The sequence below is a fragment of the Pan troglodytes genome, chromosome 14 (assembly GCF_028858775.2).
Source record: "Pan troglodytes isolate AG18354 chromosome 14, NHGRI_mPanTro3-v2.0_pri, whole genome shotgun sequence".
Classification (NCBI taxonomy): Eukaryota; Metazoa; Chordata; class Mammalia; order Primates; family Hominidae; genus Pan; species Pan troglodytes.
In genome coordinates, this window is record NC_072412.2 from 42,296,240 (window position 1) to 42,315,402 (window position 19,163).

The 19,163-nt window shown below is 41.4% G+C and overlaps 1 protein-coding gene across 27 annotated transcripts in view; it reads right to left on the minus strand.

Moving 5' to 3' along the window:
- ENOX1 (ecto-NOX disulfide-thiol exchanger 1) overlaps positions 1–19,163 on the minus strand; it is a 584,882-nt gene that overhangs the window by 14,731 nt on the left and 550,988 nt on the right. For all 27 annotated transcript variants that reach the window (XM_054665232.2, XM_003954252.6, XM_054665246.2 and 24 more), the window contains one exon: positions 8,723–8,825. In XM_054665232.2, coding sequence (XP_054521207.1) covers positions 8,723–8,825 — 103 coding nt within the window. The remainder of the gene's footprint in view (positions 1–8,722; positions 8,826–19,163) is intronic.

The window sequence follows — 19,163 nt, forward strand, 5'->3', positions numbered from 1 at the left end:
TGAGTCATCATCCTCCCCGGTACCTTGCCTCTCCTCAGCCCACCTCCCACTCCTGCATCTGTCCATCCCTGTGGCACCACAGAAGCAACAGTCATGCCACTTGAGAAAATGTTTCTAGGCCCTGTGATTTTGGATCAGGTTCATTTGAGGGAATCTTTCTAAATAAACAAGTAAAGCCTCTTTGCAGCTTTTTTTTTTTTTTTAAAGGAACTGGGACATTCCCTGGGGATGGAAAAAGGATGGCTGTAACTCAAAAGTTAATGAAAAATACCACAAACCTGGAATATGGAGACTATTTTATGGTCCTCTGGAATAGACCTAAAGGCTTGGTAAAGTGAACACTAGGAATGGAGGGTGGTGGATTTAGCTGTTACTGAACTGATGGATCTCCAAGGGGATGGCTCAACAATTGGACTTGCTTGTTTCCATGGAGATGTAGAAGGCCTCCATATTTGAGAATGGGTTTCCAAAAGTGGAAAAAAAAATTTAAGTGCCTAATTTTAAAAAATTTTAAAAGAACAAAGGAGATTGTCAGTACTATTGGGCTTTTTGCACATCTCAGAATCTTAAAAACTACTTTAGAAAGAGAAACTAACTAGCTCTAGAGGCCTGTGGAAACCTCGTTAGGAAGGCCCATTTAAATTGGCTACCCAAAAGCACTCTGAGCTTCTCCCATCAAAACCATCTAGTTTATTTACATTATTGGGTCTCACTAAAACTAAGGATGCAGTATTTAAATTAACCAAATAGTGCCAGATTTGTACTGCTTCATCACTTATTTTAATACTTGAAACACTTAGCAGCCAGGAGGTGGCAAGGTGCTAGAGGCACAGCATTGTATAAGATAGGCAAGGGGCTGGTCCTGTGGAACTTTTATTCCAGGTGAGCAACACAGATAATAAACACAAAGATGAAAAATAAAAATTTTTAGATAGTGCTTAGCACAATGAAGAAAACACATCAGGGAAGAGGACAGAAGAGACAGCAACCTGCAGTTTGCTGGAATGCTACCTTACACAAAGCGATTGATGTGGTTTGGCTATGTCCCCCCCCAAATCTCATTGAATTATAGCTCCCATAATTCCCACATGTTGTGGGAGGGACCCAGTGGGAGATAACTGAATCATAGGGGCAGTTTCCCCATACTGTTCTCATGCTAGTGAATAAGTCTCATGAGATCGGATGGTTTTATAAGGGGAAACTTTTTTCACTTGGTTCTTCTTTCTTGTTTGCTGCCATGTAAGACATGCCTTTTGCCTTCCACCTTCTGCCATGATTGTGAGGCCTCCCCAGCCCTGTGGAACTGTAAGTCCATTAAACCTCTTTTTCTTTATAAAATACCCAGTTTTGGATATGTCTTTATCAGCAGCATGGGAATGGACTAATACAGCGATTATGTGAAGGCCTCTCCCTGAGAAAGCAGACCTTCTCAAGTGTGAGATGAGAAGGAGTCAGCCACGGAAAGCCTGGGGGAGACCATTCCAGGTACAGGCCACATATAGTGCAAAGGCCCTGAGGTGGAAGTGAGCTGGCAGAACACACTGGGCTGGAGAATGGCACATGTGTTTAGAGGTAGGTGGGGGCCAGATCACGCAGGACCTTGTGTGCCAGGGGAAAGAGTTTGGATTAGATTTAAATTCTAAATGTGGGAGGAAACCAAAAGAGTGGTTCTAAGCAGGTGCTTGACATGATCTGAATTATGTTTTAAAAACTTCCCTCAAGCTGCTGTATGGAGGGTAGAGCAGAGGGGGAACTGGGAGGCCAGTTGGAAGTGTTTGCACGAGACTGGAGTGGTGAGTCGTGATCTGGACTGCAAAGGGAGAAGCGGACTCCAAAGGGAGAGCCAGGGGGCTAGTGTGAGCAGTGAGGCTGGGGAAGAATGAAAGATGAGTAAACAGTTTTTCACTTCAGCAACTGGGTGGGACTATTTTCTCAGATGAGAATATTGGGGAAGGAGCACATTAGGGCAGGAAAAAGGGGACTCGGGAGTTCTGTTTTGTCCTCATTAAATTTGAGATGTGCATTAGCATCTAAGTGAAGAATATTAAATGGCAGCTGGAGATGGTATACATTTGCAATGGCAACAAAAAGGGATTTGAAGCCAAAGTATTCATTGAGATTACCTAGGTAGAGAAGAGGCCTCAAGACTGAAGGCTGGAGAAGCCCAAAATTTAGAGGTAAGCTGAGGAAAACTCATCAGAGGACTCTGAGAGGGTTTAATCAATAAGAAAGTGTGGCATCATGATGGCGGAGAGAAGTATTTCCAGAAGATGTGAGTAGTCAACCACATAAAGTAGCTGCCAGGTAGAGGGAGTTGAGAAATTGGTGACATAAAATTCTCTGGTGATGTGGAAAAGAATGGTTTTGGTGTGAGGAGGCAAGTCAGACTGGAGGAGGCTGGAGAGAGAGGGGAGGAGGGAATGGTGACTGTGAGCATAGTGCGTTGGAGGAATCCTGCTTCGGACAGGGGCAGGAAATGGACTGTTGGTGGAAAGGGGTCATGGTGTCAAGACAGATTTTCCTTCTCGTTTATTGCAAAGGTAGAAGATAGTAGAGTTCATGTTTATATATTGATGCACGTGATGCTCCATTTACACACAAGATCACTAAGGGGTAATGCAGCTTTCATAATAGTCCTCATATATTACACAGAATTGAGTTGAAAAGGACCATCTAATCAAACTTCCTAATTTTATGCAGTATGCGGGCTTACACACTTACCACAGTGGTTTGGATAAGTGATTTGCCTTAGATTACCCAGTGGATGAAATGCCTCAATCCACAAATATTTAGGACCACTCCCCCTCCCCCACCGCTCAGGGCTGCTTAGAGATCATTAGGTATTATAGTTTCTCCTTTGCATCCTTATACAAAAGACGGGAGTGGGATGGGTTAGCCCTGTTATAGTTTAATTATATTGGTTACCCAATGAGAATAAACTATCACTTTGTGCATTCAGTTTGGTCAGCACATTATTCTCTTTGAGTGGAATGAGAAATGGAATATTGCCAGAATATACTCCCCACTACCCCCAGGCTGCTTGGAGTTTTCATTCCAAACTCTCTGTGTCAGGTTCTAAAGTTCTGGCTGAGATTAGCTTTCTCTACACCTACACTGGTTGATAGTCTCCTAGGAAGCTTCAAAAGACCCTGGGGCCCATCAGCTCACTGGGATAGAGGGGCACCTTGGGCCTTTCCAGAGACCTTGGCTCTGCAGATGAACAGCTGTGTCTCTAGACACAATCACATCTTGCTGGGAATTCCCAGAGGCCTGACCATAAACCAGCCTGAAATAGTCTTGTTTCATGTTGACGCCCATATAAATGGTCCATGGACGTTGGAGAATCAGCAGGAAAAAAAGCCATGCAAAATCTGGGTCTCCTAGTAAGCCCTGAGGGGACAGTTGTCTGTGGGCAGCTGCAGAGTGATGAAGCGTATATGGGAAGTGGAGAGAAACTGTAGGAAACCGATCAAACACTTGTGGTTTGGGCTGATGCTTCTCAGTGCCTTGGGATTCCAAAAAGCTTTAATTTTCCAAAAAAGTTTGTTCCACTTACTTGGTGAGTACAAAACCTGATCTTGTATGGTTGGTTAGTTAGTTTTGTTTTATAATATTTGTCTGTCTTATTTTTTCAATTAAACCCCTCAGACTGTATTTGAACCTCTTAGTAAATTGTTCCTGGTACCTGAAATGCCCTTAACAACTTTATCCATCCAGTGAAAACCTCTTCATCCTTTAGGACTAGCTCAGCTGTCCTTTCTTCTGACAAGGCATCTGTAGCATAAGTAGCTCCTTCTCTGTGTCTCTGATTTTACAACGAACCACAGTTCATTGTAATTAACTGCGTTCTTTCTCATTATCTATGAACTTCTTGAGGGAAGATCATCTTTCCACCATCAGCTAATGCATGGGATAGCATAAATCAGGCCAGCGTTTCTCAAAACATAGTACCAGATATGCCTGCTTTAGCATCCTCTCAGATATTAGTATTGCAATGAACAGGATCTCTTTCTTTTTTTTCTTTTTTGACAGGGTCTCACTCTATCACCCAGGCAGTTGTGCAGTGGTGCTGCTCACAGCTCACTGCAGCCTGATGCTCGTGGGCTCAAGAGATCCTTCCACCTCAGCCCCCCAAGTAGTTGGGACTACAGGTGCATGCCACCCTGCCCAGCTAACTTTTTTTTTTTTTGTAGAGATGGGAGTCTCACTATATTGCCTAGGCTGGTCTTGAACTCCTGAGCTCAAGTGATCCTCCTGCCTCAGCCTCCCAAGGTGCTAGGATTATAGGCGTGAGCCACCACACCTGTGTGTGGGGCTAAAGATTCTGCCTTTTAAATAGGCTGCCTAGATAATTCTTTTCCACAATGAAGACTGATTATTCTTATCGTAGGCTCTTGACAAATGTTTGTTGATTTATTGATATGGAGGTTTGTGCCTTGGAAACAAGATTTAGGTCAATGACTCATTCTTTATGGTCAGTAGTTTTCAGAGAGGAACATACTCCCAAGATTACTTTTCTCAGGTACAGCCTAAATATAGCCTCAACTTTATTCACTGAAATCACCAAAAATTATTGCTTAACCTTCTTTAAAAATATTTTTCCATATTCTACTCAGCTGTTTCTTTATACCCACATTAGGAGGAGCATTCTGCTTCTGGTATAGTCTGGTTTTGTGCACGTGTGAGATGGTGACTGTGATGGAAATGATGTGTATGTCCTGATCTGCAGAGGACTCAGGATATGTAAGAAAGTTTGCCCAATCATTGTCAACCTGAGGACAGTTCTCAGGGGACCAGGGAGGTTTTAGAGAAAAGCTGCTTTGTTACAGTTAAAAGTTGTGGAGAAGTTTTTGACTGTATCTGGATAGTATTTACAATGACTAGCATCAACAGGGTGTCAATCAGAGCTGCTGGGATTGAAATCTATTGTGTTGGAATTATAATAAAAAGCAAGAGAATATAGAGTGATACGGACCCAGAGAGTTATACTCTCAGCTCTCTGCAGAACTATTAGCTTGTCAATAAAAAAATTTGATCCATTTTTCCTTTATAACAATATCCAGCCAAACACAGCTCCAAAACTTTGGCCCCAAATCAAAAGTAATGACTCATTCTATCCCAAACAACTTCAGTGTATGCCAATCCAACATGTAGGCCATATGTGAAATGAACTAGTTCTGGCATAGACATTGAGCAATGTCAATCTGACCTTATGTGTGGTTACTATAGCATTATGAAACAAAATGCTACCCTGCAATGCCCCCATAAAAATAGAATTCTCTAAGGTCCAATTATATGTCAACCTGTCTCCACAAAAATTGATTACAAAATGAATAACCCAGAAATCACAATAATAAAGTATTTTCCAGGGGCCTGTCTTCTTTAGTTGAATTGGAAGACCCATTAATTGTCAAGAAGAAAGTCCATCAGAATGGTCGAACTCTAATAATACTTAGGATCCAGATCTGCAAAATTCCAAATTATGTCAATGAAATCCCACGGATCCTCTCTAATAAGTATCAACTTTATGCCTTGAAATAAAGACTCTAGTTTTATACAATAGTCATAAGAATGTCTGGGCAGAATACACCCTTTTGCCCAGATAAATCAGTGTCACAAATAATTATATGTAACTAGAATTGCTCATTGTTTAGGAAGTTCTAGCCTCAGTTTTATTCTTTCTGTAGATGGAATCCATTTGAAGAGCTTTTTTCTCACTCCCTTTCTCTTCCAGGGAATGCTTTGTGCCAGTGTGCATTTCTTATATAACATTTATGTGCCCCAAGAGGGCACTGATCATCTGACTATATTGGCATACAGCATACACTATAAGCATGCAGATGTGATGAAGATTTTGCCAATTAATGTTTCCAAGTTGTGGGAGATTTTCCGCTGTGTCCTTGGCCTTCTAGGCTGGCCTAGAGCATGACTTTTGTGTCCTCTCTACTGACTTAATTATTCCAAGGGAAGATTTCAGGGGGAATTGCAAAGAGTATTTATGACTGCTCCAGATGTACCAGAAGGCCAGAGGGCTCCTAGAATCATTCAGTGTATGAGAATTCTTCAGGAAAGTGTAGCCCCAGCACCAGGAAATCCTTTTTCTCTATTCTGGTCCAGAGCAGTTTTGTCCCTACCACAGTCTGTATCTAGATTCCAGAAGCTTCAGGGGAGCTCTTTATGGACGCAAGATTCAGGTATCTACAAAGTATGAATGACCAAACTCAATGAGTAGATAGGATCATTTAGTGGCAGGCAGCAACTGCAGCTTTTGGCAGGATCCATTTTGCCAGTCTTGGAAACTCTTCCCCATTGTGGCATTCTTTTGGAGGATTATTCTCTCTTTGGAGGATTATCCTCTTTTGGAGGATTATACAAAAAAGTAGAAGTATATAGATGTTTTGGAAGTGGGTTTGGCAAGGAAATCACATCTGTTGCCAAACTGTCATTAAGAATAATAAAATAAAATATTGAGAAAGGTAGCAAGGTAATGGATAACTGAAGGGAAAGTTAAACTCCTAAGTTTATTTTAATCACTTAAGTCTCTGGCCTCCCTTCTACCTAAATATTCTCATATATTGATTCAAAATAAGTGTCACCCCCTGTTTCTCTTTTGCTCTACTCCTAACTTCAAATGCTAATATTAGTAAACTAGTTCAAAAGACCAACAGTGAGGGGAAAAGTCTTGGAAAATTTAGAGTTGGTTGTATATGCTTTTTATTGGAGATCCTGACTAATATTTTTCTTTCTAACACACTTGAATTAACTAATTTTATATAGTTTTTTGTGATACCAAAGACATCAGCAGGCATAGCATGTTATAAATGTAATCTTCCTACCTACTCCCATTAATGTACTGCATATAAAGCACATCATTTAAAAATATTTGAAGTAGCCAACTGAAAAAAGTACATGTATGTGTGTACATATATAAATAAAACCTAATAACTACTTAGAAAACATTTTAAATGAACTGTGTTCTCCAATTAAAACATAAAAGCAGCAGCTATCTCTAGTGAAAGGAAGGAAATAAAAAAATAGAGATTGGTTCCCATTTTTTTAACCTTCAAGTGGACAGAATTATTCCTACTTAAAGAGGGAAAAGTTTACTGCAGATCATTAATTGCTTTGTTCATACCCTAAAAGCATTATAGGGAAAAATCACACCTTGGTCACACTGAGTGACAGAGAAACAGTTGTCAGACTTGGACATGTTTTCCAATAGAAGAAAAATCCAGTTACCAACTACATATGGGTTCATTTTGGGTTCCTGGAACTGATAGCACATCAGCATGTCTTCTGAGACTCATGCATGGCATGTTATTACAGCTGTATATCATCAGAGCAAAAAAAAATAATTGGTTTTCCTCGGAGTATCTCTAAGTTGATGTCATATTCAATAACCCTGTAGTTGAAAAATCTATATATGATGGATGGACTCTGGACTATCTTTTGAATTTAATTCCTCATGTGCCAGCTTCTCTAGGTCCTGTTGTACCTGTCATTTTTAGGTGAGCACATGCAGTATTTACAAAATGCACCCAGGGACCAGGCGCGATGGCTCATGCCTGTAATCCCAGCACTTTGAGAGGCCAAGGCGGGTGGATCACCTGAGGTCAGGAGTTTGAGACCAGCCTGGCCAACATGGCAAAACCCCATCTCTACTAAAAATACAAAATTAGCTGGGCGTGGTGGTGTGCACCTGTAATCCCAGCCACTAAAGAGGCTGAGGCAGGAGAATCACTTGAACCCGGCAGGAGGAGGTTGCAGTGAGCCGAGATTGTGCCATTGCACTCCAGCCTGGGCAACAGAGTGAGACCCTGTCTCAAAAAAAAAAAAATGCAACCAGGCACTATTTCTGCCAGATAATGAACTGCTGAAGAACAGTTTGTCTTGCATGTACATTGGCCTCATTCTTCAGTCTTAACCATGCCACCATGGAGCCAGTCTCACCTGGCAACCCTACACTGGGGTCAGTGCCAAGGTGCAGCTTGAATCAGTTCTGTGCATCACAGCATGAGGGTGGTGGCTTCCCTTCCTCTGAATTTGAGGGCTTCAAAGACAGCCTTAAACATATAGGCATCTAAGATGGGCTTCCATGCACACTGCCAGCACATCCTCATCAAGAATTCTTCCTCGTGAAAATAAGTAAGACATCTGGATCCACTAAGGATGCTTCTTTTGTTCATCCTGGACAAAAGGATCCATACTTGGACAGGGAAGCCTGAAGCCGATTGTCCTGGATTAGCCTAGCATCAGTACCCTGCATGGCCCTATTTGTCAGCATTGCAGGTCTAGCCTTGGGAGTGACTTTAGGATGTGGCCTCTGCTAAGGGGCTTAGAGTTTAATCTCAGGGTTCAAAGCTGCTCTTGAGCCTGGGGATATGGCTTGGTTTGGAACTAGATGCAACCTGGCCTCCAGTTGGAAGTGACATGCCCAAGCTTTGAAATTCAGATTTGTAACCTGTGAGATGCAAATTAGCGTATTCTTGAACTCAGTTTCATGTCTGACAATCAGTTAATATATACAGTTACAGAAAGGCAAAACCCCCATTAGTTTGTATGCCACTAATTTGAAATGTATGTAATATAATCTTGATGAAATTAATCTCACCTTTTACCAGAAGGCAATGCTGTTTAAATTAATAAGTTAATAACTAAAATATTAAGTTAATTACCTAATAATTATTTAAGAGAACAGATGAAGAAAACAGAATTTCCTTACCTATTAGCAGAGCTTCTTTCTCTGATTTTAAGCCTTGGCTTCTTTTCTCAATATTGTTCTCTCGGTCTTGGTTGACTAATGCAACTGTCAACACATTGATTTCCTATAAAGTTAAAAGCCAAAAACCATATATGGGTTTATGTAGATTCTGTGCATGTCAATAAAAAACACCAGATCTCTTAAACTCTATAAATGAGGTCATCACTTCTATTTATAACTAAAGATCAAATCTTTTATACAATTGATCTATTTGCCCAAGAGTAGGAAAGTAATTATGTAAAGTTAGGCTCCTAGGTACTGCTCCCCGCATACCAAGTAATTCTCTGCACAAGTGGCAAATTTGGCACAAGTTATCTTAGATTTTTGTCCATGTTTTCATTAAACTCTGTTCATTAAAACTGTGTTTGATTATAGCTACTTTAACATGTTTTATTTCAAAGATGAATAATCTTTGGGAAAGCATGCAGGAAACTGATTTATAATACCATGCTAAAAATTTCTGAGTGTGTGGAGAAATAGGGCCTATTGGGGAGCTAAGATAGAATTGTTAGAAGTGTTTTTAAATTGAGTAGGTATGGATCCTCATGAATAAATGCAAGAGGCAGATAAAGCAAAGCTTGGTAAATTCTTTTTTTTGAAAACTAAAAATGAAGAGTTGTACAACAAGCCAATAACACGTGAAACATTGAGGCTGGACTATTTTTAGTTCTTTCTGTGGTCTTTTACATTTAAAAACAGAGATGAAGATTTAACTCATATCATCCTAGACTTTTGATACTAGGACTCAAAATGGAGAGTGATTTAATGGAAAGTCAAATTAATGATCTGCATATATGACCTGCATATATGGGATAGTAGAATCATTAGGGAAGTTGAATCTTACTGGAGGAAAGTTGCTCACTGAAAGATGGCTCCAAAGAAGGACTAGTATATTGAGCAGTGGTGGGGAACCTGCAGGGATGATAGAGAACAGGTAGGGAGAGCCGAATGGATGAAGAATTCAGAAGGTTTGAACAAATGGGTTGACAGGTGTCCCCAGAACTGGAAGTGGTTATAGGAGAGATATTTAGATAGTTAGTACAACGTAACAAAACTGGTCAGATCCAAGAGTACAGGAAGTATTGGGAGCATGCCGAGCCTGCAAAAAGTGAAAACCACACCCAAAGGCATTCAAAGAAAAATAAACCCAGCACATGCCATCAAAACAGATCTTTGAGCTTAATTTAACTTATGAGCTACTACTTTGTAATCCAGGGGTAATTAGAAATTGCCATGAAAGAAGGCTCTACTGAGAAATTGCAGTTGGTAATATCTGATAAGCATTTTAGAGGCTCCACTTAAGGTCCCACTTATTTGCTGAAGAGCAAGTGATGATGACTGAATGAGAAATGAAAATGGATAAGGTAAAGAATTGAGAAAATCACAGTGATGTGATGATATATCACAGGGAAGAACTTGGTTGGCTAGAGGGTATAACAGGCCTCAGGCTGATGGTAGGAAAATCCCAATAAGGACAGGAGTCAGAAAGAGTTTGGGGAGTGGTCTAAGCTAAGTCTGGAGCCAGCTGTACATCAAAGGTTACTAGAGATGCTCTTACAAATCAAAAACAGGATCTTGGGAGCCAGCCTCAATGGAAACACAATGAAGAATTTTAAAACAGAACAAATCCAAAGGCTTATTATGTAGATGGGATTAGAACATTTATAAAGAGGAATTGCAGGAAAGGAAATAGAAATTCCTGCTATGATAAAATAACATTTGGTACTTTCCTATTAGGCTGATTAGGCACTTTCTCCATTGGAACAGAGCAGGTCTGTGTGTACACATCATCTTTCTAGGGTAGTGGGGTCAATGGGCCTGCTGAATTCTGTTAGTTGTATGCCCTAAGGACAAATAGGTCCCACAGGGACATGGCAGATGGACTTCCAGGCCTGGGAGGTTAAGATTGTTGAGCAGATGCAAGCTGAAGCTTTGTAAGGTCTCCCAAGAGAGGTGTAGGAAGAAAGTGGATGGAAGAACATTAACTAGGATAATGATTGCATCATTAAAAAAATACAAAAAATGAACCCTGGAGCTGAGTGGAAATAATATCTCCAAGAGAGGGTGATCTGTTCACAGCCTGGATGATAATTGGGGCCAAATGAAATTATTCAGAATGAGTTTAGCAGATAACAGGCCCACATTAATTGCCAAGACTGAGTGGTGTCCTGGGGCCATCACACAGTTGAAGATCCAGGTTCATTGAGGGAAATGGACTGTAGAGGGCAGGCAGATGTCAGGAGCCAGCAGAGAAAGGCAAGGGTGGAACAGACAGACCACCTGAGAATGCTGTTTTCTCCCCAGGTCCAAAAGTGGAGTCACATAGAAAGGGGGACTCTGAGCAAGGTTCAAAGAAATGCTGCTGCATCAACAATGTCTACAAGGAGCCAGATAAGACCCAGTGACTCTTGCTTTGGTGATGTTTTAGGGTTGGAAAAATTAGTATGGAAAGATAAGAGTCTTAGGGTCACCATTCTGTGGAAGTATTTCTTGAGATTGGATACTGGAGTGTGTGCTCTGCTGACCACAAATGGTGTGTTCTCACGCAGTCATGGCCAGTGACTGGAGTGGACACATCTCTCTGCATGGCTCCCACAACAATCCAGCAGGCCTTGGCTTGACGGACACCCAAGGCTTGGCTGACATCTCAGCTTTTGGGGACATCTGTGAGTTTTGTCCAGGTTGGAGATGGAGCTGTTTTTCTGACTCCTCTAGGAGGCAGAAGAACTATGCTGGAAGTGGTACAGTATCATTGAAGCTGATCAGGCAGGCTCCAAGGAATGCTTGCTTGCATCTTATAATAAACTGGCCTCAAGAATCTCCAAAAGGGAAAACATCATTTCCATTAGAGTCAACGGTGTGTCCAAGCATATTAAATAGTCTATAGCATAGCATTGAGTGAAGTGGACCAACTTGTGACCACTCAAAAGAGTCACTACTGACTAAGCTCCAGATCCTAAGCCTGCCTTGGGCAGGGTATAAGCTCAGGCTCTTGCTGACAAAGTCACAGAGCTAATTAGATGGGTGAATGCTTATGTCATCCATTTTGCCAAAGAGAACAGTTAAAGTTAATATAGCTGTGTTTCAAGGGATAGAAGACAGGATAGTGATTTTAGACAGCCACATTATATGTTGTGGTTTTACCTTTTCCAATTATTAGAAAAGGAGAGTTTTGTTTTAATGACTCACTAATCATGGGTTCCTTAGAAAAATAAGGTTAATTTGATTTGTCTGTATTTATATTGGTATTGTTCAGTTGAACAAGATAAGGACAATTATCGATAATCTCCAAGTATGGGGTAGTCTACAAAGTAGATATAAGCAACAACTGTACCCTCTCTCTTTGTTTTTATTTAATGTCTAGAAATCTAAGTTATCGCATTTGTCAAAAGAGCTCCATCATCATGATTGGTTAAGGCGAAGGGAATACACAGAGAGAATGTGGAATTAATTAATTCCCAAACCAATTCCCTGTTGCACTTAAGCTAAGCCTGTTTTTACTTTCAGCCACCAAATAAATATTTCTGCTACATATATACACCACATGCCTACTATATGCCAAGAAGTTCTAAGTTTTTAAGGATATGGCATTCAAACTGATCAGAAGTGCAAGCTTACCCAGGGACCAGAAAGCAATTCTTATAAAAGGTCTAAAAGAAAGAAATATGAGAAGATGAAGCTGGAGAAGTAGGTAGATCATGGTAAGAAGTGTAGATTTTATCTGGGAGGCTTAACAAGTGAAGAGTTTTCAGTTCTGCATTTTAGGACATTGGTTTGGAGGCAAATGAAACGAGTCAGCCTACTGCAAAAGTGTATCCATTTTTGCCTTTTGATGATGACAGTCAAAACCCATGCAGAGTGCAAACAGCATTTAAGAGGTGAAACTAAAAAAAAAATCTGGTGACCTGGTGGCTGATGAAAATATTGAGAACAAGTAGGTGGCTCAGTGAATAGGAAAATGGAGAAAGAAGCTAGTCTGGGAGAAGATTGTGTGTTCAGTTTTGGAAATGTTCAACTTAAGGTTTCTATAGCATCTTGTCAAAATATTTTGGAGGAAGTAGGATTAGCCAGGAAGTAGGATGTGCACGTTTCTGAACTTAGAAGCAAGGCTCTGACAGCTCTTTTTATGGGGCCTTTCTCTGGTTTTGTTTGCAGCAGGAAATCTTGATGTTTTCTTGTGGGACAAAGAGCAGGCTTGCTTACACTTGATATAAAAAAGGTAGATTCCTAAGCTCAGTGTTTCTATCTTATAACACAAACCACTACATGTGCTGGCATCCTTCTGGACCCCTCTACGGAGATGCTCAGGTTATAAGATCCATGAGAGTAGACTGGTGAAGCCAAAATTCTTCTGGGAACAGTCTCTCAGTTGGATTTCATATTCTCTAAACAGGACATTCCAACTTATCTTTTTAGTAATTGGGGAACACATAAGGACATTGAATCATAAATTACACATGGTTTTGCTCCTTTCTTAAAAAGTTCATGGTCCTTATTACTCTCTCCACCCCAAATCTCTAGAGAATGGAAAGGACCTTATCAGAATGGGAAAGTTTTATCATTAGAAACATAAAGTTATGAAGACCCTTTATCCTTTTATCACCTTAAAATCCTTTAGCCTGATAGATGCAACATGCCCAGAAGAATGATGAGTCTACCAGATATTCCAGAAAAGAGGTTCCAGATGCCTAGCAATTACAAAGTAGAAGTGAGTGAGTGGGGATGGGGTGGGAGGTGAGGAAGGTTACTAAGTATGAATTGTTAGTGGTATACAAAGTACACAGCGGGATGGGAACATTAGGATGGAGATCAAGAGTTTCCTCTCAGTGAGATCTATTGGATTATGAAGTAGTCTCCCAAAGGAAGTGGGAAGAACACAGTAAAAGCACACCAGACTAGAAAATGCACTGCAGGTAACAATTCTGCACTTGACATGAGATTGGAGATTACCTAATAAATCTTTTCTCAGCCTACCTTTTAACTCTAATTTCTGTGATACGTAGAAGGAATCATTAAAGGGCTGGAGAAGAGGTTTTCAATAACTGGAAACTAGATGTCACAGACTTTTTAAAAGACTTCTTAAAGAGTTAGCTACTTGAAGGCAGAAATTTCCCTTCTAAGAGTCCTCATCACTTACTTTGAGAAATGATCAAAGTAATTTATCATTTACAGGAGCTCTTTTTCAATAGTTTATTGAGCTAATATCATGCTTTGTTATTTTGTTTTTGTTTCTCTCCACCTACCCAAGCCCCTAAGGACCAAGAAAATGGCTTCCCCGCCTTATAAAATCCTTCTGCTACTGCTTTCACTTAATTACTCCTGTGGTTTCCTTACCTTTAGGGCTGTTTTCTTTCTGTTGCAAAGCTTCTTGAATACATGTTGTCCACCTGTGTCTACTGCCTCATCATCTGAAATCTCAGCTTTTTCATCAGTCACTCCAACAAATCTACTCTGAGATATTTCCAGTGACCCTCTTCTTGCCAAATGATTATTTTCCCAGTCCTCTTACCATGTGATATTTGACACCCTTGACATTGGCCCCTCTTAAACCATCTGCCTCACATCTGCTACACAGGAGGTCCTGGTCTTTTTCCTCTTAATTTCTTGTTTAGTCTTCACTGGCTTTTTTGTTCCCTCTGCTGGCCCAGTGAATGTAAAGAAGAGGCTACTCTCTTCCTCCTCTTCTCTAGCTTTGGCCCTTGCCAAAGTGTGCTCCCCAATTTTTCTTACCTGTTCCCTTTCTTTCATTCTCATGGGTTCAGCTATGATCAATCTTAATTCTTTAAGCTTCTGTTCTTTACCACCAACTGACCACTGGGCTTGTCTGCCTGAATTTACCAATGCCCAGTTCAAATTCAGAATGAGAGGTGGCCATGAGGCAGTGGAAGAGACACTAAATACTTGGGTTTCAGCCTTGGCTCTTCCTCCAGCAGCCAGGTGACCTTGGCAAATTACTCAACATCTTCAAGACCCAGATCACTTGTCTAAAAATGAGGGGCTGGGTAGGGCCAAACATCTTTGAATAGTACTTGATGGAACCTCATTAGCTTTATAGAGGTGACATGGATGGTCCAAGGGGACACATCTCTGGAATTCTACTCTTTCACTCCTTTCTTTTGCTTAATGATACAGGGCTCCTATGTAAAGCTTCATTTAAAGAAATGTCCTTAGGCCGGGTGCAGTGGCTCACGCCTGTAATCCCAGCACTTTGGGAGACCGAGGCAGGTGGATCACTTGAAGTCAGGAGGTCAAGACCTGGCCAACATGGCGAAACCCTGTCTCTACTGAACATACAAAAATTAGCCGAGCATGGTAGTGCATGTCTGTAGTCCCAGCTACTTGGGAGGCTGAGACAGGAGAATTGCTTGAACCCGGAAGGTGGAGGTTGCAGTGAGCTGAGTTTGCACCACTGCACTCCAGCCTGGGCAACAGAGCGAGACTCTGTCTCAAAAAAAAAAAAAAAAAATCTGAGTCCAGGTCCTTCCTAATGTAATTTTCTAAAATTCTATAATTTTATGACTAAAACCCAGTTCATCTCACTCATCAAACTGCATCCTCTTCTAACTTTTCTGTTTTTATTAAAGTCAGCATCATTCTTCCACTTGCTGGCGCTCAAACCCTCATTTTGTCTTTGATTCATTCTCTACTATCCCCTAAGTGCTTTTAAGATGTCTCTAAATGCAAATTCTCTCAAGTGTCTGTGAGATGTCTCTCCTGCTGCATTCCCATTTCCACTAGTGCTCTACTCTCGGTTCTACTCGTTTCATACTTTGTTTTAGGGATGCGGTCTCACTAGGTTGAGCAGGCTGGTCTTGAACTCCTGGCCTGAAGCGATCCTCTTGCCTCAGCTTCCCAAAGCACTGGGATTACAGGCATGAGCCACTGCACCTGGCAGATTTCACACTTTGACCACTTTAACCGCTGCAGGAACCTCCTACTTTGTCTCTGCCTCTAGGCTCTTCCTCTTCCAGTCTATCTTACATAATACCACCAGGTCAATTTTCTAATATGTGACTTTTATCTCATCTATCTCTGGTTAAAACTTCAGATGCTTTTTGACAACCTACAGGAAAAAGTCAGATGCTACTGCTTGGCATTTTGGGCTTACTCCTATCAAACTAGCATATCTTCTTTCTATGCTATGTCCAGAAATGCTCTTGGAAAGCTCTCTCCTCCTTGCCTTGCCACTTCCTACTTACATTTTACACACAGCACAAGTCCTGTATCTCCCAGAGGCATCTGTTTCAGGCCACTTGCAAGGCTTCCTTATCTGCACACATTTCCTACGCCACTTATATGGCAGTTCATCACTTATACATCACATTTCACCTGTTTGTTTCCTCCACAAAACCACTGCCTTCTTTAGACAGTAATCACATCTAAGCAAGTGAGGCAGAATGGCCAAATGGAAGCTGTGTTCTAAATCTGTCACATTATTTACATACTAGATAACTTTAGGCAGGGCATTTCTCTAAGCCTTAACTTTCTTTAATGAAAAACATGGATAATACCATATGCCTCTTCCCCATGGTTGCTGTGAGGACCAAATATAAGTGAGACAGCGCTTTCAAAAACTATAAATTTCTAGGAATAGATTGTGGCATGATTATTACAACCATTACTCACTTGTATGATTCACAGGATTGATTGGATATGGAACAAGTGTTAATATATACTTGGGGTACTGAATCCATGCAACAATTCTGTATAAGACTTTGACTACAATTATATAAAAATATTTATGCAAAAATGATAACTGTGGTTGTGTTCAAAAATAGTGGATATTTTCTATTTTCTCTATTTTTCTGTCAGTGTTGTTGTTATTATCCTTATAATTAAAGAAAGAAAAAGAAACCAATGATATACAGTTGTTGTTTTGAAGAGCTATATGTAAGGATAGCCAGTCGCTGAATACTTAATTAAGTAACATACTGAGTGACATCACCCACCCCCTAAATAGAGAAACCACCGCCATGTGACTTCCCCTATGACCCTCCAAGGGCTGGCGGCCTCCATAGCTGCTAGTGCAAGATGAGTGGGACAGTCGACAAGATCTATGTGGTAAAGATTCTCCATGTCACCCCGGACTCTGCCAGCAGCATACCACAAGGCTCGTTTTCCTTCCCTGCCTGCTTGTTCCATGGCCTTCTTGTGCTGTTGGTTCAGTTCTGCTAATTGCTCATAGGCCCTACTCTTAAACATCACACTTCATGAAATCTGGGGCCCTATAGATAATTGTCAAGATGTGTATCAGCTACATTCTTATCCTTTACTCACATTTTGCAAAGTATCAAAAGCAATCCATCAAATGATGTGCCAGTTGCCAATAACCTTCAAATTATTCCTTATATGATTAGAACTGTGGTTGGGGGAGGATGGAGAATGGAGATATCCCTTCACACTTTCCTTTATGGGCACATAGCAGGTGCCCAGTGGCTGATAAATGAAAGAATGAGCCTCAAACAATGGCCTGGAATATTGAAAACATGATGATTTGGACATAGAAGACACTGGTTCTATTTGCCGCTGGCCTGCTGTGTTTCTTTGTTTCATTTTTGCTGTTTGTACAAAGACAGGAATGAAGTGGATGACCTCCACAGTGTCTTCCTGCTCCCTGATTCCATGCCTGCTCTGTGCCCTTTTCCCTGACTTAGACCTTCCCTTCAGATTCAGGTAGCCAGCTTGGTACAGACCATATAAACTTATCCTTTATTTCTGATGCCAGTAAGAATTAGAGAGGAAAGAGGAAGCAGAGTGAGAAAAACAATAAAAAACCAAATGGATGAGGAAAGGATTGATGAGCATGAGTGACTAAGCTTTAGAATTTTTTATGGTTTCTTATGGGAACATAAGAATGCATCCATCCCCAAATAGTGAGCAGGATCGCAGGAATTTCCTGTGGGGCAGCAATCCCAAGGCCTTGCTGATCTAATCAGTTGTGAAATCTTGGCACTGCCCATCCCGAGGGTCGTGGGCTCTCACCACCTCTGCCCTTTCCCAGCAGCCTTTGATGGTCAAGGTCTGTATAAGGGGAGCCTCAGAGGCCCAATAGTTTTCAGCATCAGAGAGATAATCTGAAAGCAGATGTGTGGGGCTCCAAGATGCAGTGATTCATCATGATGTGACCATATTTTACATTCTGACATGTTCCACCTTATTGGGGTTCAATTGCCGGATCGGGAGCACATACATTATGTCTTTAGACAACTCCAAGAACCGTGTTTTCTAAGATTTCCAATTGCAAAGATTAAAATAGGCGAGAACTAGTTACGGGTCACACGAAGGACCCTTTAAAGAAAGATAAAAACTCAGTGTAGTTTAGTGCCAGAGATATCCAGATACAGCATTTATCCTGGTGGCCTTCTTTCTAGGTCATCTTTGGTTATATTTATTTAACAAACATCTGTACAGTACTTACTATATGCAGGAAGTGTTATAAGCACTTGACAAATATAAACTCAATTGTCATAAGTGCTCTTCGAAGTCAGGCTATTACATTCTTAATTTACAGGTTAAGAAAATGAAGAATAATGAGGCTAATGACTTGCCCAAGGTCACAGAACTAGTAAGAAGCAGACTCAGGATCTGAACCAATGCTGTCTCGCTCCAGAGTCCTAACCACTATACTAGGTTGCCAGTTGCGTGGATATTGAGTGCCTGTGGCGCTCTGTGACCAAATCCCTCCTGAGGGCTGCCTATAGTCCTAGCTCACTCAGGAGCCAGCCAGGCTCCAGGCAGGCCTGGTGAGCTGTGGTTCTTGCACAAACATGAAAGGAAAGGGGAGCAGGGAGGAAGCCACCCAGGGGCTGGCTGAGGAGCAGCATTAGCAGGGACTGAGGGGGCTGGCTGGCTGCTGCTGTTTGCGGGTGACGGACTTCTTTAGTGTGACTTTTAACCACAGTCTGTGCAACAGGGAGGGATTTCAAAGGCAGAGTGCTGGGGCCAATGAAGAAGAAGAGGTGGGACACATGCTCTCTTGATTTGAAGGATGTGGGTAGGGGAAGGCCAAGGTCAAAGGAGCACTCCAAAAGACTGTGGTTGGGCCACATGCAGGATTGGCTGGGCAGGTGGAGAGGCTCAGGCAAGGAGGCCCCAGGTGCTTCTCCAGCCACACCCCAAGGATGTGGCAATAAGGTGGAACCACAGAGGTGACAGGAAGAGAAAGAAAAGGTGGATAGAGAAGCCATTCGGAAGGAATGGAAAGAAGCCATTCTGAAGGAAGAATGGAAAGATTCTATGTGTGAAGCAGAGAGGGGCGAGCTAAAATCATTTAAACAAGTCAAGTCTACACAGCTAGCAGAATATTGATACCAGAATCAGAGATCACGAAGAATTAGAAATATTGCCTCTAGGCTGGGTGCGGTGGCTTGCACCTGTAATCCCAGCACTTTGGGAGGCCAAG